Source organism: Chaetomium strumarium (assembly GCF_033439665.1).
Source record: "Chaetomium strumarium strain CBS 333.67 chromosome Unknown B0T15scaffold_1, whole genome shotgun sequence".
NCBI classification, from domain to species: domain Eukaryota; kingdom Fungi; phylum Ascomycota; class Sordariomycetes; order Sordariales; family Chaetomiaceae; genus Chaetomium; species Chaetomium strumarium.
Genome location: NW_026944429.1, coordinates 1,003,215 through 1,028,235, shown reverse-complemented (window position 1 = coordinate 1,028,235; position 25,021 = coordinate 1,003,215). Strand labels below are relative to the sequence as shown.

General features: G+C 55.9%; 7 protein-coding genes across 7 annotated transcripts; 2 read left to right on the top strand and 5 right to left on the bottom strand.

Moving 5' to 3' along the window:
- Positions 1–854: 854 nt before the first annotated feature.
- B0T15DRAFT_9069 (Sec61beta family-domain-containing protein) lies at positions 855–1,548 on the bottom strand. Its single transcript, XM_062871438.1, has 3 exons — positions 1,475–1,548; positions 1,034–1,340; positions 855–956 (listed from the first exon to the last, which is right to left on the bottom strand). The coding sequence occupies exons 1-3, from the start codon at positions 1,475–1,477 to the stop codon at positions 922–924; spliced, it is 345 nt and encodes a 114-aa protein (XP_062725411.1). The 5' UTR covers positions 1,478–1,548; the 3' UTR covers positions 855–921.
- Positions 1,549–3,134: 1,586 nt separating this feature from the next.
- B0T15DRAFT_389880 (HAD-like domain-containing protein) lies at positions 3,135–4,745 on the bottom strand (the record flags this gene model as incomplete). The annotated part of the gene is made up of 4 exons (XM_062864515.1): positions 3,135–3,446; positions 3,498–3,647; positions 3,699–4,465; positions 4,514–4,745. 4 exons carry the CDS (start codon positions 4,743–4,745, stop codon positions 3,135–3,137), a joined length of 1,461 nt encoding a protein of 486 aa, XP_062725410.1.
- A 3,061-nt stretch (positions 4,746–7,806) lies between these two features.
- Positions 7,807–10,817, top strand: B0T15DRAFT_8994 (ABC transporter transmembrane region 2-domain-containing protein). The gene is made up of 2 exons (XM_062871433.1): positions 7,807–10,053; positions 10,127–10,817. Exons 1-2 carry the CDS (start codon positions 7,914–7,916, stop codon positions 10,633–10,635), a joined length of 2,649 nt encoding a protein of 882 aa, XP_062725409.1. The 5' UTR covers positions 7,807–7,913; the 3' UTR covers positions 10,636–10,817.
- A 577-nt stretch (positions 10,818–11,394) lies between these two features.
- Positions 11,395–14,768, bottom strand: B0T15DRAFT_488345 (uncharacterized protein; the record flags this gene model as incomplete). The annotated part of the gene is made up of 6 exons (XM_062866503.1): positions 11,395–11,886; positions 11,953–12,231; positions 12,298–12,717; positions 12,838–13,281; positions 13,340–13,791; positions 13,901–14,768. The coding sequence occupies 6 exons, from the start codon at positions 14,766–14,768 to the stop codon at positions 11,395–11,397; spliced, it is 2,955 nt and encodes a 984-aa protein (XP_062725408.1).
- Positions 14,769–15,085: 317 nt separating this feature from the next.
- B0T15DRAFT_8968 (uncharacterized protein) lies at positions 15,086–17,217 on the top strand. Its single transcript, XM_062871429.1, has 2 exons — positions 15,086–15,604; positions 15,677–17,217. The coding sequence occupies exons 1-2, from the start codon at positions 15,221–15,223 to the stop codon at positions 17,072–17,074; spliced, it is 1,782 nt and encodes a 593-aa protein (XP_062725407.1). The 5' UTR covers positions 15,086–15,220; the 3' UTR covers positions 17,075–17,217.
- A 1-nt stretch (position 17,218) lies between these two features.
- Positions 17,219–18,042, bottom strand: B0T15DRAFT_8969 (uncharacterized protein). The gene has a single exon (XM_062871430.1). It carries the CDS (start codon positions 17,824–17,826, stop codon positions 17,344–17,346), a length of 483 nt encoding a protein of 160 aa, XP_062725406.1. The 5' UTR covers positions 17,827–18,042; the 3' UTR covers positions 17,219–17,343.
- B0T15DRAFT_506379 (uncharacterized protein) lies at positions 17,954–24,860 on the bottom strand (the record flags this gene model as incomplete). Its single annotated transcript, XM_062867570.1, has 4 exons — positions 17,954–18,247; positions 18,322–23,628; positions 23,818–24,547; positions 24,637–24,860. 4 exons carry the CDS (start codon positions 24,858–24,860, stop codon positions 17,954–17,956), a joined length of 6,555 nt encoding a protein of 2,184 aa, XP_062725405.1.
- Positions 24,861–25,021: the final 161 nt, after the last annotated feature.

The window sequence follows — 25,021 nt, the reverse complement described above, 5'->3', positions numbered from 1 at the left end:
CTCCTTTCCGCAGCCCTTCTCCATCGTAAGTGATCAACAGCCAGTGTTCACCGGTGTTCCCACTTAGAAGCCGGTACGACGTGAAGCTCATAGCTATCACTTTCGCATACAAGGTAGAGTGACCATGCACGCCACATGCTGTTCTGCCACTTGCACTTAGCTGTGGCCCTCCGCAACGGAACTGGAGTCACCGGATGAACGAGTCTCATCCCACAGGTCGAAACGAGAAACATGGTTCGGAGCCGTAGCACTTGCACGACTGGGAGGCCGTAGCCATGGAACTCTTCAACACCGTATCATTGCTGATGGCCTCAACAAGTGGGTAAGTTTCCCCTCGCAGTGGGATTTCATTTCGCCGGTGTTCTCTGACCAACCATTATGCGGAAACCTCCCAAGGGCCAATCTTCCACACCCGGTTTGATGGGACAAGCAAATGCGCATCTAAGTATGCGTGAGGATCTGCCTCACTCCCACATATCTTTCGAGAGGGAGTCACATACCATGGATGTCGGAATGCATGTGAAACAAAAGCCATATTATCCATGAACAGGAAGAGCGTCGCATTCCCAGACTGGACCCATCAAAACCATATCGTACAGCAATCCAACCAAGGGACCCCACCCCAGGCGCTGGCCGGTCTAAACCGAGATGGCAAAGAGAACAGCACCAACCAGGTTCATCTCGTGTGTTTGACTTTTGCTGTTGTATCCCCAGCTTGTTTCCCCCAGATATCTGACCCTAACCAATCCTAGAAAAATGACGGATAAAGCACGGTTCGGGTCTTATACCGCAATGGCCGACCGTCCCGTCCCATTGCTATAATCCTGGCACCGTTGGCACGTTCACGACGGGTTTCCCACCTCATCTATCCCCGTAGAATCTCTTGGTTCCCAGTTCCTCCCCCAGTTGTGGTCAAGCCATCTAGCTGGAGAACCGGCGGGTGATCTTGGCAATAACTGCACAAAAGTCCCATTAGCATCAATTTACCACTCGCAATCATAGAAAAAGCCAGATAGATAGAGCGTCAACTCACTATGAAGCGCAACAACGCTAAAGATAAACACCAAGCTGAGCACCAATACCACGACAGGGTCGACCTTCAGCCCGGGGCTCTCGTCGGTGTACAGCCGGAGCATGGTGCTGCTGGAGCCGCCGGCGCCCGCGGCGCGCGTGCTGTTCGGCCGCGCATTGGCAATCTTCTCCTTCTGGTCGGCAGCCGCGCGGCGGCGAATCGCGGTGCGTGCGCCGCCGGGAGGAGGCGGGGAGGAAGGGCGGGCGCTGGAGCCGGTTGCTTGGCCCGCGGCCGTGGGCGAGGAAGGGGATGCGGCGCGTGGGGAAGACTGTGGTTTGAGGGAGGAATGTTAGCATGGCTGGCTGGCGAAAGACCTGGAAGAGTGGTGGTCCGTGACATTGGACATCATGATCGCCGCTACTTGCTGCTTCGAAGGTGTGTAGTGAATGGGGAGAAGCGTACCATTGTATAGAATTAGGAAAAGCTTTAGAGGAAAAGATCCCAGTTGAAATTGAGAAAGCGAGAGAATGAACGCCGGGTAACTATCGAAACGGTTGAGTTGATCGGTCGTGTGCTAGGTTTGGCAATGAGCTGGGGATGCAGTTCGCGCCCCCTGGATTTGGCGATTGATCCGTGCTCTCAATTGAGGCCACGAAGTCACAGACCCCTGTACGGACAGCTTGGAGCCGTACCTTACGGATAGCGGGCCGCAAATTTGTTAGGCCGGGAGTGAGCCAGGCACCTCAGGTGCAAAATGCCAAGAGCTTCCATCCCCAACAACAAAAAGAGGTCAAGGACTCAAGGACGAGGCAGTCCAAATACAATGCAAGTTGGAGGGCAAGAGGAATAAGCAGGTAGACGAGGACGAGCAATAGATGATGCATGCATCTTCTTTGAATTACCTTCCAACCTAGAGAAGACGTACTGTGTATACTCGGGCAGGAAGATTGAGCTGATTACTGACCTACTGTTTCCTCAGTCTCGCTGCGCTGTGATAAGCACACCGTTCTCACGTCAGTGAACAGTAAGAACTGCTCGCCCTGGCAATGCCTCAATTCACTTGACTACAACTAGGTTGGGCATCGGTCAAGCTAGCTACCAAGCCGGCCTCCGCATTCACACCGGCGCCCTTCAAGCTAGCAGCTGTCCAACCGGCTCTGCTCATATGGTTTCCCTCACCGCGCTTAGTTTCTCTCCTCCAAGAGCAAGGGTTTGCATGCACCGTATTGTAACTGCCCCATCCTGTCTTATTCCATCTCTTTAAGAAAGATCAAAAACACGCCACTCACAGGGAGGAGGGGAAGAAGGGATGATCAAATATACACAAATACGATGTCGTGGTATAGTGGTTCTCCAATCAATCAAACAAAAAGACGAATGTTGTTATACCGGCATGTGCTAGAAGCGAATAAAACAACCCAGAATGTGATATGGAAACGGGGAATCAGCCAACATAAGAAACGGGAACAAGTACGAAGTATAGACGGCACCCGTCAAGGGGGTAGGGGTAGGGGTATGACAAGCCGGGGTACGGTTTAAAAGCGAAGAACCCGGTTGAGGTATGGTTTTAGTTCTCTCCGAGTTGCGTACATAAGAAAAGGAGGCAAAGAGAAAACAGAAAGGTTGATATCTGGCGATGTTGACTTCTCCCTATTCCTTCACGTTTGGGACTCGTTCGTCGCTCCGCTGAGATAAAAGAGAGCGAAACGTAGACAGCTCCGTGCCCCGAACATATACCATACTCCGAAAAACCCAATGAATCATTTTATGGTGCGTCGGTTTGAGCCCAGCACTGGTTCTAGCCCTTTCTGGTTCGAGCGAAATTGAAGTGGGCTAGGGAAACAAGTAACTCCCGCCCCGAATTTGTCTCGCTGCTGGCTTGATCGAAGGCACCTAGCTCCCAGTGGACCAGATCTCTCACATCTAGTGAAAGGTGGGTCGTGTGGGTGGCGACAGGGCAGCGAGAAGCTACCGATGCCATATGCCGAAGCACTGAAGTGGCAGATGCATCTGTGCCTTTTTCTCATGCATCTGGATCGAGAATGCTCTCCTACTCCGAGGCGGAGCGGTGGCCGGTGAACGGTAGGTGTAGCAGTGCGAAGTCAAGACTCAGAATGAAAGTTTAGAGAGTGACGTCGAGGACCAGGCTAACATCGCGTACGTTGGGGCCAGCCAGGTCTTCGAGAACAGGAATGAGATCCAGAAGCTCATTGTCGTGAGCATCCGAGAACCAACTGCTGATGGGCACGGCGTGTTGGGGGTGGAAGATGTACGAGGTCGGCGAATTGTCGATGATAATCGTGTCCTTCAGATCCCGGCCCACCTGCGACAGGTCCTTCACGTAGTTACCCTGATGGTTGTAGCAGCTCTCCCGGAACAGTCGGTGGTGAACAACCTTGTGGATATCCAGCTGATCAAGAAGCGGGTCGCCGTACTGATACCGTGTCAGTATTGAACGTGCGTGGAGGTTGTTTGATAGGCTCACCTTAGACACCGAAGCCGTAAAGACGACAACTTCGTAAAGCTCACCAACTCTCTTCATGAACTGGTCAACACCTGGTCGCTTGATTACATAGACATTATGGTAGTTGCCCTCGATTTCCACAGGTATTGTGAAATCAGCTTGATGAAGGATCTGAGGATGGTCAGCGTGGCATACGGTTGAGGGTCGGCCTTTGTTGCATACCTTGAACGAGCTGTGTACTAATGTCTCGTCCAGATCAAGGACGAGGCATTTCCGGCCCTTATGCTCGGGTCTCTGAGGGGGGAGAAGAAATCGCTGGGGTTGGTCAGGGGCGAAGACCGGAGGACTCTCAATTAATGGGGCGTTGGGAACCGCTGGTACCGGCCCTGGGGGTGGAGGAGGGACCCTTGGAAGTTGTTCCTCCTCGTCTGCTGTACCGACTTGATACTCCTGCTGTCGCGCGGTCTCGGCATCCGGCATCAGCACGTCGCCCTCGGTGTCTTTTTCCGCAGGGACCTCTTCCACCTTCTCTGTGTCCGCACTCGTGGCGTGCGGCGGTTCCACGGAGAGGACGAAGTTGCCTGACCCTGGGCCACCAAGCGTTGTCTGTTTCGACTCATTGTCCCGCTCCCCTCCGACTGTGGACTGGTCTTGTGTGCTGGAACCCGAAACTCGATTGCCGTTCTTCGCCGGCCCTTGCGATAGAGGGACGGGCTGACTAGATTCCTTCTCGGCGAGATGGGTTCTGCTACCAGAGGGCTGTTCCGAAGGCGTCGCCGTCCTACGGCTGGCAGTGGCTGGCCGTGCCGGGATCTTTTCCAATTTGTGGGTTGGAACGGGGGCTTCCGTGTCGAGACCGTTCGCGCTGTCGGGAACACCACAGCACCCAAAGAGAGCGAGGAAACCGCCCTTCTTCTTCTTCTGGGACGTCACCGCAGGGGAATTTGGTTCAGAGTTGCCCGGTGTTGCCGTCGGTCCTGTCCCGGCACCTAAACGGTTACTTGACGCGCTTCTATTGGGATTTGACCGTGACATACTGCCTCTGGATTCCTTAGAGCGGCCACCGATGCTGTCTCTCGGATCGCTGGCCGTCGCGCCACTCAGTCCCGTTGCTGTCGGCGAAGGCTGAACTTTTTGGGAGGATGACCTTGAAGGTACCGACAGAAGCCCCCGACCCTTCTTCGAAGTTGCGTCCTCAGATGTGGGCATCTCCATCTCTTTGGAGCTCTCGGCCGCCGCTTGCGGCCTATCCTCCAGAGTCCTTGCCATGTCGGGAAGCGAATACGGCGCCGACGGGTCTAGCGAGCGAATTTAGACCCTGGAGACAGTCTTGTCAGCCCGTGACACCTCCAAGGAACGCGTCTCGCGGTGTTTTAAGACGGTAGAGCCTTGGCGCACGTCTTCTCTCAGCGACTGCCTTCGGCGCCTTTCTGGCCGCCGAGCAAACCGTATTCCACAAGGCACCAGCAAATCGCTATCAAGGCTCACAATGCCCTGACTGCAGCCGTTTTGAACGCGGGCCAACTCTGGCCAGCAGACTTGATGCGAATCGGGTGAACCCACCTGATGGGTCTCCAAGCTCCCCAGCTCAGCCCAGCCCCTATTCAAACAGGGTTTGGCCGCCAAAGTAGTTTTGTCCCGGGCCCTTTCTTTACCTCGCCGTCAGATTGCCCGTCGTCTAAAACCGAGCAGGTGTCCCCAGAGCGAAGTAGAATTGTCGCCGCTGAGACGTTGAGCCAACCCGCGACGGGCGGTCGGTTGAGGGCGGGAAATTGGCGCGCGAGGCAGATCGGGAAAGGGGACCGAGCACACACGACTTTGTGTGTCTGCCTAGTAGGCCCAGCAAATTGACGGAAAAGAGAGGGAAAAGGCAGGTCCTCAAAAGCAGCGCAGCAATTGAAGGAGGACGAGCTCGATTGCTGGCCGATGGCCGAGCTAATGAGAATAAGAGGAAGAGGTATCGACGGCTGAGAAAGCCGCGAAAGTGCAAGCGAGATGATTGACTTGAAAAGGTGATGGGGGTCGGGTCAGGTACTGGGGGCTGCTCAAGCAAAGACGACGACCAGGGGGTGAGCAGTACGACCAAGAGCGGAATAGCGGCTTGCCTTGCAGAGATGAACGAGCTGGGGATTCAATGGGAACGGGCCGCTGCTATTGGGACCGTACAATACTGATATTTGTACTGTATGCCGTAAGGTAGCTTTCGGATGAGTGAGCATCGCACGACAACACGAAAACTAGGGCAGCGACTAGGTAACAACTAGAGTTGGGATATAGCTAGCGGCTCAACTCATGGCTGGGACTCTGGCTTATGGTTTAGGCTCTGCGTCGGTGGGAGTATTGAAGAAAGACGTCCGGTATATGCTGTATCTTAAACAGATGAAAATAGGGATGTATCGTCACGGTTGTCATGCTACAACCGTCTAAAAGCGGTCAGCGCCCCGTACAGATATTGGGTCGTACGGTACATTTACCAGTGTCGATGGGAACGAGGGATGTCGATGTTGCATGTTAAGGATGTGCCTGGCGCCTACCAAATTCCTGGTCAATTCCCACGCCAATTAGAGTTATTAGACAGTTAAACTGATATCCTGTAGCAAATCGCATCGCGGCCCAGTCTGATTGTCGAGTGAAATGCGCCCAGTCGCCAACTTAAACCGCCCTTAAGTTCGCTGCTTATAACTACTGGCTGCCGCCACTCTGAGACTCGAAGTTGACGACTACAGCATCGAGAGGCCAAATGGGATGGTAGCATAAAGAACACATCCTCCTTGTCGTTGAGCGATTTTAACCGTCCTGCGCCCGCTAGACACTTCCGATGCCCGCCAGCCTCTGCTACTGACTGAGTGACCATCGATTCTGGCCCCTCTCCAGCTCAAGGAGCAGCCGGGCGTAGCACGTGAAATGTCGAGCAGCCCAAGCCAAACATCTCAATGCTGGGCCGTGGTTTCGCTTTACATGGTGGTCGCAGACTCACAGCGCCGCATTGCTGAGACGGACTTGGCCAACGGCACTAGATAGTAGCAAATTATCGGAGAGGCTCAGGAGTGGAGGCGACCGGATGCCAGAAAGCCTTTCTAAGCTGGTCTGTTCCGGCGCAAGGTTGGACTGATAGCAAACGTCTTATTGCTTCCAAGTTTGAATCAGGCCTAGCAGGACAGACAGCAGTGACATTCGTATGGTAACTAAAGTCCAGAGCCGCCATTGCGATGAATCTCTACGGTGGGGCGCCGCATGGTGCTGTAACGCTCCTGATTGGCCATGCTACCGCCCGGGACAGTGACGAGCAGTACCGGACTTATGACTCCAACCAGTCACAATCGCTTACTATCATGAGTGAACTGAGACAGATCTGGAAGTCTCTGTACGAATCGCACAAGAGCCCTACGAGACACCACTGTTGCCGGGGACGGACTGTCATGAGCCTGCTGTCGCTCAGGCTTGCCCGGAACTTGCCCCACACCCTCACACTTCGGGTTCCCGGTCCCGCTCCGGCATCCGCCCACTGCCCCCGCTATCCCTGCATTCCCTTAGAACGAAGCCTGGAACGGAGCTTTGCTTTACACATTATAGTGAGGAACGGTTGGCTATCGCAGCAATTAAGATCGATCCATACCTGTGCAAGAACCAAAAATAGATTCGAATCAATCGGCGTTCGAGCCGTATGCTTTGATTCAAGCTAGCCGAAAGCTCCGAAAAGCTGACTTGAACTTTGTTCAGAGCAGTGCAAGCTTGAGGAAAACAGACACGCTTATCTTGCTGTCCGCCTAGGTACCGATGAGTCTTGTTCCCAGCAACGAGACCCATAAAATAAAGGTTCCTAAAAAGTAGAAACTTCCGTACTCGCTGTGCAAAGCAAGAGCTAGTACTCCGTTGATGGAGTTCGGACTGTTCTCCACTTGCAAAGCGGCAGCCTGTCGCCAAGACCCACGCTCCCCTGCCATACCGCGGGGAAATGTGTCTGATTGGACAAATGCGGACTTTGGGCCTGGGCATGTGGCTTGAAGTGGCCGATGACGTTAACTAGGTGCTGTGGCTGCTGCATCTTCACATGCCGTCGGCATCCTGTCTCGGGGCTGGTTGCCGACCGCGATAACCACGACTTTGGACAAAGGCGCAACTTGTTTTACGCGCCAGAACACCTGTCCAGAACCCAACATCGAACACAGAAGACATTTGCAATACCGATCCTAGTTGATCTCGGTGACGATCTGGAGGGCTGATTGACCGATACTCCCTGGTCCGCGGTGCCGACTCCACGATTCCCACGCAGCCCGAAGCGACGGTATCTATATCCGGGAGAACACGTCGCAGTGGTCGCGTTGCAATATCGCGCATTAGAAACCGGCGCTGATGGAATACTGCATCTAATCCCGGAGATTCGGGATACGCATACAACGGTTCCGCGGCAGTACTGAGCAGCCGCACTTGCCTGGCATGGCAGTGCAATCTACGCTGCGGCACTCGGCCGCCGAGGAGGCGATTGCTGCCTTCATCGACAAGTACACTGAGCTCATACGCAGCAGGTTACGCAGAACCTCAAAGACCACCCGTCTACTCTCCGTGCTTGCTCTCGCCACATCTATCATTCTCGCCGGTGAGGGCGCACGCCGACGGTGGAAGCGCAAACGCGCCGAAAGAGAGCAGGGCCGCAAACTCGTGCGCACCAACTCGTGGCTGCACAATAAGGATGGCTCCCGTACTATCTACGTACCATATAAGGATAGAGCCTCCAAGGTGGTCATTCACAGCACGAAACCCCTCACCTTCGAGGCTCACCGCCGGCTGTTTCTGAACCCGCCGCGGGTGTCTGGCTTGGGCGATGGAGCCGTGCCTTCGCCACACACGAAGCCCGGCCTGAACCTTGCCTTCCTCCACCAATTTCTCAGCCTGCTCAGCATCATGATCCCGAGGTGGAACAGCAAGGAGGCCGGCCTGCTGGTGAGCCATGGGGTCTTCCTGATGCTGCGCACCTACCTGTCGCTGATTGTTGCCCGCCTCGACGGTGAAATCGTCCGGGATCTGGTGGCCGGCAACGGCAAGTTGTTCCTATGGGGCCTGGTCAAGTGGTGCGGACTGGGCGGGTTCGCGTCGTACACCAACACTATGATCAAGTACCTCGAGTCGAAGGTGTCTATCGCCTTTCGGACACGGTTGACGCGGTACATCCATGACTTGTACCTGAACGACAATCTCAACTATTACAAGGTGCACAATCTAGACGGTGGCGTGGCATCTTCGGCGGACCAGTTCATCACACAGGATCTCACTCAGTTCTGCGCGGCGGCTGCGAATCTCTACTCATCATTAGGGAAGCCGTTCGTTGACATCTGTGTCTTCAACTACCAGCTGTACCGGTCGCTGGGGCCGTTGGCCCTCACGGGCTTGCTCAGCAACTACTTCCTTACCGCGAGCATCCTCAGGAAGCTCTCCCCGCCTTTTGGCAAGTTGAAAGCGATTGAGGGACGGAAAGAGGGTGATTTCCGCAGCCTGCATGCGCGCCTTATCGCCAACGCCGAAGAAATTGCTTTCTACGGCGGCGCCGCGATGGAGAAGAGTTTCCTAAACGAGGAGTTCAGATCCCTGAAGAATTGGATGGACGGCATCTATATACTCAAGATCAAGTACAACATGCTCGAGGACTTCATTCTGAAGTACAGCTGGAGCGCCTACGGCTATCTCCTGTCGTCGCTGCCCGTCTTCCTGCCCGCATGGGGCGGTCTCGTCGGCAAGTCAGAGCAGACCAAGAACGCCGAGAAGGGCGGCCAGGAACGAGCGCGGATGAAGGATTTCATCACCAACAAGCGGCTCATGTTGTCGCTGGCGGATGCCGGCGGACGCATGATGTACTCGATCAAGGACCTTTCGGAGTTAGCAGGCTACACCAGCCGCGTGTACACGCTCATCTCGACGCTGCACCGGGTCCATGCCAACGCCTATTACGCCCGGGGTAGAGATAATGAGCTGTACTCGCTGTCGGACGTCCAGGGCACGATCCAGAAGGGGTTCGACGGTGTGCGGCTGGAAAATGTCCCCATCGTCGCTCCGTCTCTGTGGCCCAAGGGCGGCGACGAGCTGATTGAATCGCTCTCGATGATCATCCGTCGCGGCGACCACCTTCTGATCTCGGGCCCCAACGGGGTTGGGAAGAGCGCCATTGCCCGTGTCATCGCGGGGCTCTGGCCCGTGTACCGCGGCCTGGTCAGCCGGCCGAGAGCCAACGGCGAGGATGGCATCATGTTCCTCCCCCAGCGGCCCTACCTCAGCATCGGAACCCTCAGAGACCAGGTTATTTACCCAGATGGAGAGGTCGACATGCGCGAGAAGCGGAAGGATGAGTATGACCTGAAACGCGCGCTTGAGCTTGCCCATCTCGGCTACCTGCCCGAGCGCGAGGGTGGGTGGGATACGCGCAAGGAGTGGAAGGATGTGCTGAGTGGAGGCGAGAAGCAGCGGTTGGCCATTGCGAGGCTGCTCTACCATGAGCCGCAGTATGCGTTCATCGACGAGGGCACGAGCGCTGTGTCGAGCGACGTGGAGGGTCTTTTGTACGAGACGTGCAAAGAGAAAGGGATCAGTACGTCCATCTCCCTTCCTTCCTTAATCGCTTTTCCCCACATCATCCATGCTAACCCCCTTGTCCAATTTAGCACTGATCACCATCTCAACTCGCGCCTCGCTCAAGAAATACCACACCTACAACCTCGTGCTCGGCCTCGGCCCGGAGGGCAACGAGTGGGAGTTCCAGCGGATTGGCACCGAGAGCGAGAAGATGCACGTCGAGCGCGAGCTGCAGGACCTGAGGGAGCGGCTGGCGCAGGTCGGCAAGTGGAAGGCGCGGCGCGACGAGATCGAACGCGAGCTGCAGCAAGTCTGGGTGGAGGGCGGTGCGGAGATGGCGCCGCCTGCCTATGTTGAGTCCGAGACCATGGTAGCAACAACCACAACAGGGCAGCAGGAGCAACACGGGAGGCAGCACGCGGAGACGGAGGCGGACGAGACCCAGGATGAGACAGACTATCAGGAGGCTCAGGAAGAGATGGCTCACGAATCTGAGACGGAGATGGAAACGCTTGTTGAGGAGGGGCCGGCCGGGAGTGTTGCTGGCGGTGGGAAGAGCGCGGTTGGGGGTGGGGAGGGGTCGACTGTGATTGTATGAAGCACTGACGGTCTGGTTCAAGTGGCATGCCTGTACATAGATGTGTCGTTTGTGGACCTCTGTGAACAAGTGCACTGATACAGTGCCGGCAGTTGGACATAGTATCGAATTTGAGTCGGTGGACAACTAGGCTCAGCTTTGCGGAGTCTGTTGACTCTTGACGAACAAACCGTTCATTAGCCTGCTCCCGTTGTTCGCAATCTGATGATATGGTGGGACCGGACTTGTGACGATCTCGGCCAGGATGGGATAGAACCCATCATTAAGATCGAGGCGAAGCCCGGTTGGCGTCGCTGGAGAACTACGCTCGGTGGCGTCTATTTCAGAGCAAAATCGCCGTACATTCTTAGTCTATCAGTTTCTGCTAGAGGAGCTGTCCCGAGAAGGGGTTGATCTGAAGCCCTTGGAATCATCCTGGTCAGGGCTGGGAAACTAGTGTACCGCAAGTACTGCCTCGGCTTCTCCTTGCGCTTAGTCTTTTCCTCCTCAAGCTCTAGGTCCAGCTCACGCTATATGCCTTCTTCCTTCCATGATGACCGTCACGGCCTGCACATCGAGTCCTGACTCGATCAGCGGTTCCTCAAAAGGCCCCAAGGCCTTGTGACGCTCATGATGGCAGCCGCGGTATGCACCGTCTCTGCATGCATGCTGGCACTCCATGCACTGGACCACTTTGGAAGAGTTCCAGTTCCCGCTCTGGCAGCCAACCCAATAATACATGTGCTTGCTCTTCTCGCCAGCTTCGGTAGCCTCTTTCTCCTACCCAATATGTTCAGCCTCCTTGGCTTTGTAGGTCGCGATCACTTCCTCGGCTGCCTTCTCCTTGGGTTTTCGATCGATCCTCTTCGGCCTCCCTCCACCCAGCCAATCTAGCAACGTCTTGGGGGGGTGTGGGGGGGGGGGGGGTGTTGGGGGTTGGGGGTTTGGCGCTGACGGGCCGGCGTCACCCATCCTGTTGTACCAGTCTTGCCACTGCGGTTTGCCACCGCCAAGTGAGGAATGGAGAGACGACGAACTAGGTGATTTGGCGGCCATCCTATTTACATGGCCGCGGTAGCCTCGGAGGGGCCACATATCTAAGTTGGGCCACATCTCCATGTTAATGGTCCAGCCGGGTGTAATTACCTTCTCCCAGACAGTAGGGAGGATGACCTCGTCGTTGGGCCCAATCAGGTTGTAGTGGCCTTCAAGGACATGAGGTCCGATGACATCGACGTGTAAGAAGGCTTGGTTGATGAGCTCCTCCATATCCTGGAAACGTGAAAGGTATCTATTAGAAAACTGAAACAAAGACCTCGGGATTGCGTCTCAACTTACCTGCCATGTTTGGCACAGATGGAACGGAAAGGTGAACTTGCGGCCGACGGCATCCTTGAACCTGATAGGCGGCACTTGGGTTGGCCCTCGGAGGGGCACCTTATCCAAGTTGGGCCACATCTCCATGTTAATGGTCCAGCCGGGTGTAATTACCTTCTCCCAGACAGTAGGGAGGATGACCTCGTCGTTGGGCCCAATCAGGTTGTAGTGGCCTTCAAGGACATGAGGTCCGATGACATCGACGTGTAAGAAGGCTTGGTTAATGAGCTCCTCCATACCCTGGAAATGGGAAAGGTTCTATTAGATAACTGAAACAAAGACCCTGGGTGTTGCGTCTCAACTTACCTGCCATGTTTGGCACAGATGGAACGGGAAGTTGAACTTGCGGCCGACGGCATCCTTGAACCTGATAGGCGGCTCCTCCATCTTTTTGGCTTCCCTCCTCTCTAACTCCTCCACTTCCTTGGCTAGCTTTATCTCGGAGAAATGCCTCTCCTTGCGGAATTGACTCTTTTCGAGAACTTGCTCCTCCTCCTTCCCTGACGCTTCAGCCGATTGGGTCATTAGCTGATCGACATAGGAGGAATCACGGAAAACGGATCTTTGTTGTGCTTTCTCCGCCTCAAGATCCGCCAACTCTAGCTCAGTCGTTGTGCGTAGGAGCTCGTTCCCCCCCTCAAAGTCTAGCTGGCGCTGCCAGTGCTCGACGCTCCTTTGCTCATCCTCTTGTTCTGCTTCTTCGTGATGTCTAAGATCCTTTGTTTGCTGTTCAGAAGGCGGGTCAACGAAGCGATCTAAGGTTTCTGAGGTTACAAAGCCCGCGTGCTCAACTCTAGCGGCCACTATATTTGCCACTGTGGTAATTTTGCCCTCACTACTACTAACGAGGTTGACTCCCAGATCCAGGTGGTCTAGGGCTTTCAATTCGTGAGGATCGGATACCTGGTTGTGCCGTGATAGCCGAGCGCCATTTATAAATGTCCCGTTCAACGACCCGATATCTCGAATCCAGATCCTTCCGTGGAGATCTGCCCAGATCTCAGCGTGTTGTCTAGAGAGGACGTTGCTGTTGAAGTAGCCGTTGGACGTGCTGGGCACGTTTGTGTCTGTATTTCGGCCGATGCGGAGCGTCTTGGGATAAAAAGGTACCATGATAGTTCTACGTTCGAAGGTCGCATTGAGGGGAACCAGGCGGAGTATCGGTTGTCTTCCTGCAGCCGCAACACCGGCGCCGGGACGGTCGGCCCTGTCTTGTCCTGTAGGCTGATTCTCGGAGGCTAACATGGCTGAGGATTCTCCGTCCTCGGGAGCCGGAGTTTGGCCGACAGTCTACAAGGCGGAGTTGTAAGTCCTGTCGTTGTCTGGGGTGCGCCACAAGTCAACTCACCTGTCCTCCATCGGCGTCGGCTCCAGACGTAGTACTATCGGTCTCGTCTTCCTTGTCTGACTCCCCTCTGTCCCCCTCCAGGGCGGGAAGAGCGAATAGAGCCAGCTGCTCCAGGTGCCGGCCCACGTGCCTGGTATACTGCCTCAGGCCGACCACAGAATGATGGCAGATAGGGCATCGGACGGTTTCGTCATTCGAGGCTTGTCCCTCACTGACCGCTACCACTGCTTCAAGCTGGTCTGCGGAGGCATTCGGGATATGTCGATGGCTGAGGTGTGCTTGAAGCGGAGGCGCAGCGAGTGTCGTCGCACTGAAAGGGGCAAGACCATGTTTTCCAATGATGCTGTGAGATGTGAGCCCGCCAACGGCCGCGTCTGTCGAAATCTGCATTGGAGTCAAGACAATCCTCAAAGAGGCATGTGTAGGGGCGGAGGTCGCTGAAGACATGGCGTCTGTAGCAAGAGATTGTATCAGAGCTTGACCATGGAGAAATAGGAGAGGTTGGTACATACTTCCATGCCGCACGAGTGCTGGCGGATATTATTCTGTGACAAAAAGCACATTCGAAATTTCCAGCCTCTGCACCCTGAGGCAAAGGCGGCACGCGCAACGGAGGGGGCGGGACCACGTTCGCTCCGTTGCCTGCGTCGGCTATGAAACCGGCAGAGGTGGCATACGAAGTTACAGAGGCCGCCGTGTCGGATCCGTTGTCCTCATTAATCACACCATTTCTAAGGTCGAGGTCTGACATGTCCTTGATGTGCTCTGGCAGGGTTGAGGCCTGTGTCTTTGGGAAGAGCTCGGTATGAGCATCGTCTTCCTCTTCCGTAGTCGGTCCCAGCACACTGGACTCCCCCAGACCGGATGCGAGTTTATCATGATGGGCTTGGCGGTAGCGGAAGAACTGGCGACGCCGGGTGATGGCTTTCCCAAGCATTGTGGCCATCTCCGAGCTCACTTTGGGAAACTTGTCCTGGACATATGAAATGTCGTGAGGCTCTCGATACGAGATATCCTCGAGCGGGCCGGCACCAAACTTGCGGAATCTCTCATGCGGGGCAGGATTCGCGATGGCAACCGAAAGACGTAGCAGGCAGTCGGTAACTTCCCGGATATCCGCGTGGAGGGTCGAAAGTCGCCTCTCCGGTGAGGGCTCATCTGCGTCGGAGTCGGTAAAGCTACTCTCGCTCCCACCGTCCAGGTCGCTTTCGGCGGCTTCAGCTTGGCCCTCCTCAATGTGCTCCTGGGACCGGACCTGGAGAGACGGTGCTGATGCCAGCTCATGAATCGTGGCGAGGCCGCCTTGTAGCGATTCATAGGCGTCTTGCAGGAGGTAGAGCACCTGTTCCTGCAAGTGAGGTGCCTCTCTAAGTCGATAGTCAAGGGAAGCTCTGCCGCCCTGGTGCGCCCCAAGATTTCCCGCCCACATTTTGAATCGGGTCCTTTCATTTTCGAGAGGGACCAAAACCCTACTTGAGTCGTCAAAGAGACCGTCATGATGTCTGTCAGTTCGAATCGTGTCTATCAAAGCACCGAAAGATCGCAGAACAGATCGCACATGGCGTGCGATGGGCCCGAGTCCTCGGTTGCTCTTATTACCGGGGCTCTCGGGCCTTGTCGTGGCCTGGTCTGTGGACTCCATGCGGAGTTTTGGCGCGGAAGGAGGCAGCTGGAGATCAGGAGGAAGGAGCGTGAAGAGGGGAGATGCGTACCGTCCAGTTATGTCGCACAAGGCGCTGCTTACCTGCGGCACGACGCCGCCCTAATTAAGGAGCGGGGCAATCGACGTGCACAGGAGTAACATAACATTCGTGATGCTGAAGTCTCCAATACTTTGCCTATCAATTCATCCCATCATCGCCGACTTGGGCGCACTGCACCATGTCTGGCTTCGAGGTGGCAGGAGTCGTGCTAGGCACACTCCCCCTTGTCATCACGGCAGTGGAGGCCTACATCAACTTCCTGAAGGACTGGGGCAGAATTACCTCGGAACTGAAGAGCATCCACCGACAGCTCACCACCGAGCGGGCGAAATTGTACAACGTCTGTGACCAGCTCCTCGGCGATGTGGTGCCACAGAAGGATATCGAGCCAATGCTGGCCGATCCGTTCGGACCGCTTTGGCAGCATGACCAGACAAAGACAAAGATTCGCCGCCGGCTCTGGAACTCGTACGATTCTTTCGAGGAGACCGTGCTAGAGATCCAAAAGGCGCTCGAAACGGTGCAGCAGAGGCTCCGTATTGACGTGACAGACGACGGTCAGGTGCGTGACTTGGCAAGGCGAATAGTCTGCTGTTCTTCGAATCCGTCCGGATGAGTGACTTACTGGGCCTAGGTCAAATGGGTCGAGAAAAGCTGGATGCCGCGCGAGTTCAGGAAATTCCTCTATCGCCTGGACAGGAAGGACTATCAGGAGGCTCTCACCGTCATCTCGAAAGGAGTGAACGACCTTGAGGTCTTGATCCGTCTCAGTGTTGCCCTCGAGCCCAACCGACGCAAGCGGGCGGGCGGCAGGCTCACCAACATACTCCGAGAGCTTTCCCGCAGCGTCTATCGAGCTCTGAGATCCAGCATCCAATGTAGCGATCCTCACGACATTGGACTCGGGCTCTTGCCACGGTTTGCCGACATTGGGTACGACGAAGAAGAAGACGAGAAGATCCTGAGCGAGACGCACTTTCGCGTGGCGATATCTTCCGAGACGACGGATGACCGGGCTTCGGAACGAAGAAAGCTGTGGGATGAAGTGAATATCAAGAGGATGCCCTTTGCCGTCGTCACCAAGAGCACTGCTCCACCCGAGCTCACCACACAAAGCTCTGGCCCAATGACGACAAGGAAGAAGCGGGCTAAGTTTGTCGCGTTTGCCAGGGATCCAACATCATACATCAGTGCAGGGAGACCGAGGGGTGGTCTCACTTATCTCGTGACCGAGATGACTCAACAAATGACCGAGATCACTTTCATACAACCACCAGCAGACGACGCGAGCGTGGCGCCGCTTGAGCTCTGCTCGACTCTGAAAAAGGCCCGATGCGCACCACTATTGGACTGTTACGGACATCTGGTTGATCCGGAACAACCGACACACCATTTCAAGGTGTATCCGCTGACCAACACTGTCACCAAAACCGAGGCTTGGTCTCTCGTCACGCTCGACGACATCTTGCGGCGCAAACCAGGGGTTCAGCCACTGCTATGGCTGGAAGAGAAAGTCCGTCTCGCGCTCTCGATTGCCTCCAGCGTTCTCCAGCTCAGCACGACGCCTTGGCTTCCTGCGCCATTGACCAAGGAGGACGTCTACTTTTTCGTCAAGGATGGGCAGCCCGCGTATCAACAGGCCTTTCTCTGGAAGCAGGTTCCGGAATCGATAGGTGCCGGCTCGGACGCCAAAGAGAGTCCGACATACCACCAGCATCACAATGCATTGTTCTGCCTCGGCATCTTACTCCTAGAAATCATACTGGGCTCTACAATAGACAGCTTACGTGAGCCACATGAGGAAATCCAGTTCCAGGGTGATGATTTCGGAGTGATACGGGATTCCATTACAGCCCACAGATTACTTCAGACGAAGGTTGCCTTGATCAACCCAGCATATAAAGCAGTGGTCGAGCGGTGTGTCGGGTGTGGAGCCAGTCAGGGCCTAGATGAAGAGGCCTTTCGTGAAAGGGTATATAATGGTGTTGTGGCAGAGCTCGAGGCCATCTGGCAGAGTACAAAGCTTTCCTAGGCAGATACGGCCACTAGTACCTCCTCGTAGCTGCAACGTAAGAGCAACACGACTACATGCAGCAACGATTCATAGCGAATTATCCTCTCGGGGACACCGTGACGTCTAATAAGCGGCTGCTCACCTAAAGCTAAAGCAGTCAGGTAAACGAATCATCTCGACCATTATGCACCGGGCAAAGAATAAACTCAAGGCAAAGATAACAACACATACGGATACGCAAGGTAAACCATGCACGAATTCGATGCTCACTATTCCAAGAGGACGAACTAGATAAGCACACCATATCCAAGAGAAGGACAGCCCTCCGCTCCTAGGCCCGAGCACCAAGTAATAGGTATTCTCAAAGAAATCGTAAGAAGACCAGCCCATATTTCACCCGTTGATACCAGCCCAGTCCAACCCAATCCAAAAAGTCCATCCGGTACCTGCACACCCCGAGAGCCGACCGGCCGTATCCAAAAGACAGAAAAGAACCTTACCAGCAGGAACGCCGTGCCAGCCTTGCACCACACTCTCTGAGAATGGAAGCATCGTTGCTTCGGATGTAAGTGTGCTTGGGCGTGTCTGCCTACCCCTGAAAAAAAGTAAACAAATGGAGTCACGTGCATACAAGCCCACAGTCCGCCCGTCTGTACCCAGGTACGGTAGGAGAGTGGTGATGATGCGGAGTAATAAAGCTCCGAGGATGATGGTGATGACGATCCAGGATACTGGACCGGTGAAGACCCCATGAGGTCCAACAAAGACATAAAATGCAAGAAACTTCAGGCAAAGGCGAGAATGATCGGATCTTGCTGAGCCGCGGCGGCTCGCCGTTGAATAAGTGGCTCTGTGAAGGGTGGTTGATGGACGTCGGTCGAATGAAGTTGCTGGGACTCAATCCCTACCGAGTCCCTCCGAGTCTGGCGTGGCCACATCGGAGTTGGAACCCGATTGCGAGACGAGATCGCTGTCTGTCAATCGCTTCCGCGCAGGTGCAGAAGCTGACGTTTCATTGCCGTAGTCGTCGCCTTCGAGCGGGCCAAAGCGGGCCTCGTACCGCTGTAGAAGCGCCAGCCGCTCGGCGAGTGTATCAAGCACCTCCGACATTGGCGCACGAAGGTCGCTTGGTCGTCTGTCTGGGTCTTGGGCGAAGACCAAATGGCGGACAGCAAGGGTCCCGGTGCATGCCTGCGCAGGTGTTAGTTTTCATTTTCCGCACTCCCGGGTCCTTGCATGATTTGCGTGACTGGAAAGAAACATACCTCGATCCGGCTAACCTGGTGCTCCAGGAAGCTGACCAGGAACCGCTCCGTGACCTCCCCTCCACGGTTCTTTATCCGCTCCAGAAGCTCCGTCTCGGGCGGCTGCAGCCCACGCCCGGGCGCGTCCTCAAGCGCGCTGCACAGCCTCTCGAGCCGCAGTGAGACGCGCCAGAGGCTCCAGATGTCGTCCGGGTCGACGGCCAGCTCGCTGTCCGGGCTGAGCACGGCGGGCTTGTCGGTCGTGGATTGCGCCCGCTCATGTAAGCTGTGTTGGTCGTACCTGCTCACTAGATCGCGCGGATAGACCGAGTAGATGTGCTCGGGGTTTTCAAGGCCCTTTAGCTTTCTCTCGCCTAGGTCTTTGATTTCGAAGCCCTGGCGGGTCAAGGCGTCGAGCTCGTTGCGGATGGCCCGGGTGTAAACGTCGTCGTCGAACAGGTCCTCGCCTGTGCCCTCTGGTTTCTCATATGCTCTGGTCCAGTTGACGATTTCATCGAGGAACTCGGACGATACTGTGATCTGCCCACCGTCGGCACAGGACGACACGCGGCTCGCCCTGTTCACCATCGGGCCGAAGTAGTCCATGCGTCGAGTCACGGGGTCCGGCTCGGCGTATGCCTCGCCCCAGTGGATGCCCATTCGCACCGACAGGCCCCTGAAGATGAGCTTGTTATCCCGGTCAAACGTTGGCTGGCCCGTGATGGACTCAACAATCTCGGTCGGCCAGTCTACCTTCAAGAGCTGCATCTGGACTGCGAAACACCATAGCAGGGCCGACGTGGCCGTGGGGAAAGACACCATGAAAGCATCGCCTTCGGTCTTGACCTCAAACCCACCAATGATTCTCAGCTGCCGCCGCATGACCTCATTATGCAGTCTGATGGCCGTCCTCATGGCGTCTGGGAAGGTCTCCCACAACTGTGTAGAGTTCTTGATGTCTGTAAAGACGATCGCGACCGTGCCGTCCGGCGCAGGCACCTCCGCGTCCAGGCGTTGCAACGTCGAGTCGAGCGGCCCTTCCGCCCTGACCTTTCTTCCTCTTCGTGTCGAGAGCGGAAGGCCCCTGTCATCCTGGGGGAAGTTGAACCACGACATGCTCTGGCCCCTGTGCATCCGCGACCGTTCGCGCCGGCGCTTGAGGTCCGCTACGCCGACCACCATCACCATGATCTTCTCCTTGCAGCCGTACGCCATGGCGAGATCTCGGATCTTCTGCGCGCCCCGCATCAGGTCGCCGCGCTCGGCACGCATGACGTCGACAACGAGCTCCGGAGTTAGGTATTCCCACACCTCCCGGGTGGCGATGAGGATAGTCTCGTCCCGTTCCTCAATAGTGTGGTGCTTGATGTTGGGCGCCGCTTGCACCGCAGGCAAAAAGTCCGCGTAGCCGAAGGCCCGAGACACGGGAAGAAGATCGTTAAGCTTTCCCTGGCGTGAGACCCAGCCGCCAGCATCCCGGATGCGGGAGCGTTCAAGGGGATCTGCCGGTTCGTGCTTCTTGGTGAGCATTACGGACTGGCCATCGCTTTGGATGAGCATGGCTTGGACATCGCCCACATTGGCGACGTACAGCTCCTGCTCGTTGAGATAAACGACGGTAGCAACAGCGCCTGAATTCAGGTCTTCTTTATTCAGGATCAGCGAGGCCTGCGAGCCGCGGTGCGCCGTCAATGACCGGTCTTCTGTTGATTGGTTGGCGGTCATGATCAGATCTTTATTGAGGGCTAAGAAAGCGCGCCGCAGGGCGTCCTCGGGAGTCTCGCCCTGCTTGGCTCTTCGATCCCTCAGTTCCTGGGCGAAGACATGGCCGAAGTTCTCGTGAAGGTACTTGGCAACTTTGGAGCCGCTGCTCTGGAGCGTCTGGCCATCGAACAGGCCCAGGAGAGTCTCCGAGTCGCAAGAGTTGAAGCGCGGAACAACGAGGTCAATGGTGGACAAATGTTCGTTCCTGCCGAGCGTATCGGCCATGCCATAAGGCAGGTACCCCGCCATCGAGCTAGACGTCCTGACACGGCGGTCTTCGCTCTGGTCTGGGATTCTGGGCTGGGTAAGCGTCACATCTATCAAGCCCAAGACGCGGAGATTGGTGAGGTGGCTGAAGTCGGTGTACTGTTCGCGGTCGTGTCCAACCACGTCGGAATGGCTCTGCTTGATCTCCAGGCGTCTGTTGCCCGAGAGATTGAGGTATCTCAGTTTCGGGTTGAGGTTCCAATTCCAGTCGTAAGGCACATTGGCAATGTTATATTTGAGCGAGTTGCTACCGCAGTCCAGCACGGTCAGCCTGCTCGCCCGCGAGATGTCGGCTGGGAGGTTGGTGAATTTATTGCTGTTGATGTGCAGCGTCTGCAACGGGGAGTAGTCTTCGATGTCGTCGGCCGGAAGACTCGTGAGCTCGTTGCCCGAGAGATACAACTCGGTGAGCTGTGGCCAGTTCTTGATTGTGCGCTGCGGCATGTCGCTCAACTCGTTGTAGGAGAGATTCAGAACCCGAAGCTCTGGTAGACTGACGATCGCGTCGAAGACGTCGTCGTCTAGCCGATTATCCGCAAGATACAGGTTGCGGAGGGAACCAGCAAAGGTGTTGGTCAGAAGCGCCGAGTGGTTAGAATCTTTTCTAACACTGATCGTGGGGGTCGAGCTGCTTTGCGTGCTCCGCGAGACGACGGACGTCTTCCGGCCGCCCTTCCCATATAACGACACCATTGAACCCTTTCTGTCACCCGCCCCAGGGACTGGCGACGGACCAACACTGAGAAGCGTGCTGGATGCATGACTCGGACGCCTGGACGAATCGCTGAGTTCCTCAACGCTCGGCATCGGTGACAGAGCGCGCGTCGTCCCGGATAGCTTGCTGCTGATGGAACTGGTCGTGCTGGCCGCGTCATCCGGGGGTTGGGGCGCACGGGACGCCGGCTTGGGAAAACCATCCAGAATATTGGACGACGCATTCAGAGTCTCCAGCTTGCTCGCGTACCATAACTCCATGGGAAGCTTTTTGATGCTGTTTCCGCGAATATCTAGCACACGCAATTCCGTGAGACATCCGATCTCAGAAGGCAGCTGGCGTATTGAATTGTGTGCGATGCTGAAGTGTTCGAGCTTCCTCAGGTTGCCTATCTGGCTCGGCAGGGAGACAAAGTAGTTTCTGTCCAGGTACAGTCGCTCGAGGCTTGGCATGTTGTTGAACGAGTCATCGATGCTGGCTAGCTGGGCGTTGGATAAATACAGAATCTTCAATGTCGGGACAGGCGTCGTGATTTCGAACTTGGTAACGGGGTTCGAGTTGAGCTTGAGACTCCGCAGCCTCTCAAATGTGCCAACAAATTGGGAGACCGAATTGTGGTCGGCGGTGAGGATTTCTAGTTTGGGAAGCTGGGCAATCACGTCGATGTTTGTTACCGCGTTATACTTGATGTCAAGCTCGCGCAGGCTGCTCAGGTTCTTGAAGGAATCCGGGAAGGGACCGGTCAACCGGTTATTTGTGATGACGAATTTCTCTAGATTTCTCAGCTTCCCGATGGCGTCCGGTAAGTCACTGATCAGGTTGAAGCTCAGATCCAAGTCGACAAGACTCCCCATGTCGCAGAGTAAAGCAGGGAACTTCTCCAAGAAATTCGACGAGATGTTCAGCTGCCGGAGCATCGAATATGCACCAAAATACGGAGGGAGGTCCTTGAGTCTGTTGACGGCCAGATTGAACTTCAGGAGCCCCGCCAGACCGCGGAGGTTCACGTGCTCAAGCTGATCTAGCCGATTATTCGACACATCCAGCATCGATAACCTGGTCGCCCAGCTCAGGCTCCGCGGGAGTCTCCGAGCCTCGTTATTAAGGTATTTGATGTCGCGCAGGTTTTCGCAGGCCTGGATGAAGTCTTGAGGCACATCCAGGGATAGATTCCTCGATAGATTGAGAGAAATGATATCAGCAGCCCTGGAGTAGAGCGTGACCGGGATTGCTGTTATGTTGAGGCCAGACAGGTCGACGTGGTAGACCTTCTTCTCTTTGTCGAATCCTCGGTTGTGTGCCGCGTCATGGAGATCACTGTCTCGCGCGGAGAGGAACATGAAGCGACAGATATAGCTGTTGTCCTCCCGGCCGATGTCCTCCAGCCTGTCGCGCTCCTCATATCCCACTTGCTGGAGCAGCCGTTTCTGCATCAGCAGTGGGCGCTCGGCGGGCTTGAGAACTCTAGTCAACTCGTGCTTCTTTAGGACGATGTTGTAGTTCTCCACTCCATCTATCACGTACGACTTCTTGATGATCTGGGAGGTAAGATCCGAGACTGTCGCGTCCAGCGCCATTTGGAGAGTTGCGAAGGTGCCGTCCGCCCTGAAGACGCGGATGCAATAGTTGGTCAACTTCTCCTCTGGTCTCGGCGGGCTCCCTATGTCGTCGGCTTCGGGGAGTTGGGATGACGATGATGCCTGATCTCCCTTGCGCACTGCCCAGCTGTCAGGGGCATTCCACGCACCGCTGGGATCTGTGGGCTTGATGGGCAGCTTGTCGAAGTCGAATTCGTTTACGAAGTCGGAATCCAACGGGGTTAATGGCAACGGCCTGCTGAGAATCCCCTCCATATCACTGAGGTTTGTGTCGAGGTGGAACACCGTACCTCCTCCATTATCCTGCTTGTCCGTTGGGCCGATGTTCTCGTCGAGGTCATCGTGCTGTCTTGCGGCACTCTTCTTTTTGGACGAAAAGGGGAACTTGTTGTTGAAAGTCGCGCCTCGCGGAAATCCGGGTCGAGGTGCGTAGGCCTCGCGAACGTCAGGCGTGGTCGGCCATTCGGATCCTTGTTGTGGCTGTCGGTCATTGAAAGGGTACTCCTGTCTGGACGGCCGTGATTGCAGCGATTGGGTCGATGCAGGAAGCTTCCTGAGATCGGCCGTGTCGTCCTTCTCCTTCTTCCGACCCAAGCGAGGAAGTAAACGCCGTTTCGTGGGATGGGGCCCGGGCGATGTCTGTCCATCACCACCGCTGTTCTTGGAACCCCAGTAACTACTGTTCGAGCTTGGAGCCGGGCTCTGGGCGCGCGACCTTGTCCCGTACATTCCGGCCGAGCCAGAACGTTCTTTGATGGTGGCTGCGTTGGAATCGTCGCGGCTGATGGATGGTCGCAGTGATCTTTCGTCTTCGTTGCTCTTATTATGCCGGTGATGGTGCCCAGGCAAATGCACAATTGAGTGGCCCGACCGTCCAGAGCCAGACGTCTTGGGCGGATTTGAGGAGCCGTCGGTGATGTAGCGATCACGATCCGGGCCGCTGAGGATGTCTCGGACGGGCGCTTCCCCGTAACGCGCAATGTCCTAGGTTACGTTCAGCATCAGAGCGACTTGTGACATAACCTCAAAGAAGGGGAGCAAAGAAGGATGACCGCAGACTGCAGAATAGGGATAGGGAGGGTTGGATGATTGACAGGGTATATTTCCGAAAGAAGAAATTGAGAGGATAGCCCTTCTGGGCTAGGGGGCATGTGTGGAGTCTTTTGCACGTACACCGGCTTCTTGGTATAAGAACGGCACGACTTCCGGAGCCGGTACCGGCGTTCGAGGCCGCGAAGACGGGGAGTTGTCCCGTCCATGATCAGTAGCATTTGAGAGGTTGCGATCCCTATGCTGCCGGTTGTAGCTGTAGGAATGCGAGCGGTGTTCCTTCGCAGTGCCATGGTGCGGGAGGCTGATTTCAGACGAGTCTCTCCCCGGAAACTCCTCGCCAAAAAAGCCTTGCAACTTCCGAAACCCTCCTCTTGTCCCACTGGCTCTTGAACTATGGCTGCTTGCTGTTGTGGTGATGCTTGCAACGGACGGGCGCCTTTCGTCGGTGAAGTATGCAGCGTCAGGAGAGTCGCTGCTGCCAGCAAGCGTCGGGCGGCTGATGGAGGTCCGGATGCCGGGGGACAACTGGGAACTCGACGAGAGGTTATCGGTCGAGTCGTTGTAGAACGTTGTGGGCATGGGGTCAGAAGTGGGAGCCGTCGCCGCGGCGTTGTTAGAGGCGGCCATCCAGGGCGGGATCTGGTTGAGAGAGCCGCTGGACGGGTTTGTCTGCTGATTCCGCGACGACCGGCCGCCGGCGGGGTCTAGGATCGCTAGGTCGCGGCGGTAATCGAGAAGATCGCTCATTCCATGCTCGCGCACCGACGCGTTGGAGCTTAGCGACGAGGGAGACAGTGCACGGCGTGAGCCGTTGGTTGGCGAGATCTGGCCGTCGGAATCCTTGACAGGCCTGCATCCAAATTAGTTGACGTTCAGTGATAAAACGTAAAGAGGGCCAGGAGAGCAATTGGAGAACGACCAGGACGGGATGCCGCTCACCGTATAAGGTTGCCGTTATCGTCCGTCTTGAGGCGTGCCGGAGCCGCTCGTCGCGATCCACGTGGGACGACTCTGAAGCCATTGCTGTCCGCACCGGCTGCGTTGGGGAGCGATGGAGTGGTAGGCGTCGCGGGCAGAGGCTTCACCGTGATACTGGATCTCGCGCTATCGGTGCTGGAGCCCGTCATGGAGCTAAAGCGGGAGGTGTCCTCGGCTCGAGGCATTGTCACCACCTGCGAACCAGTAACCCGCGCACTAACAAAGGGACAGGTCGATGGGCGGGTGCCTCTCGACGTCTCGACGGCCGGCAGTGTCTGTCAGGTCATTGCTTGGTTGCGCTCCTCGATGCTCGGGCCCTTGCCGTTTCCGTTTCGCTGTTTGTGTC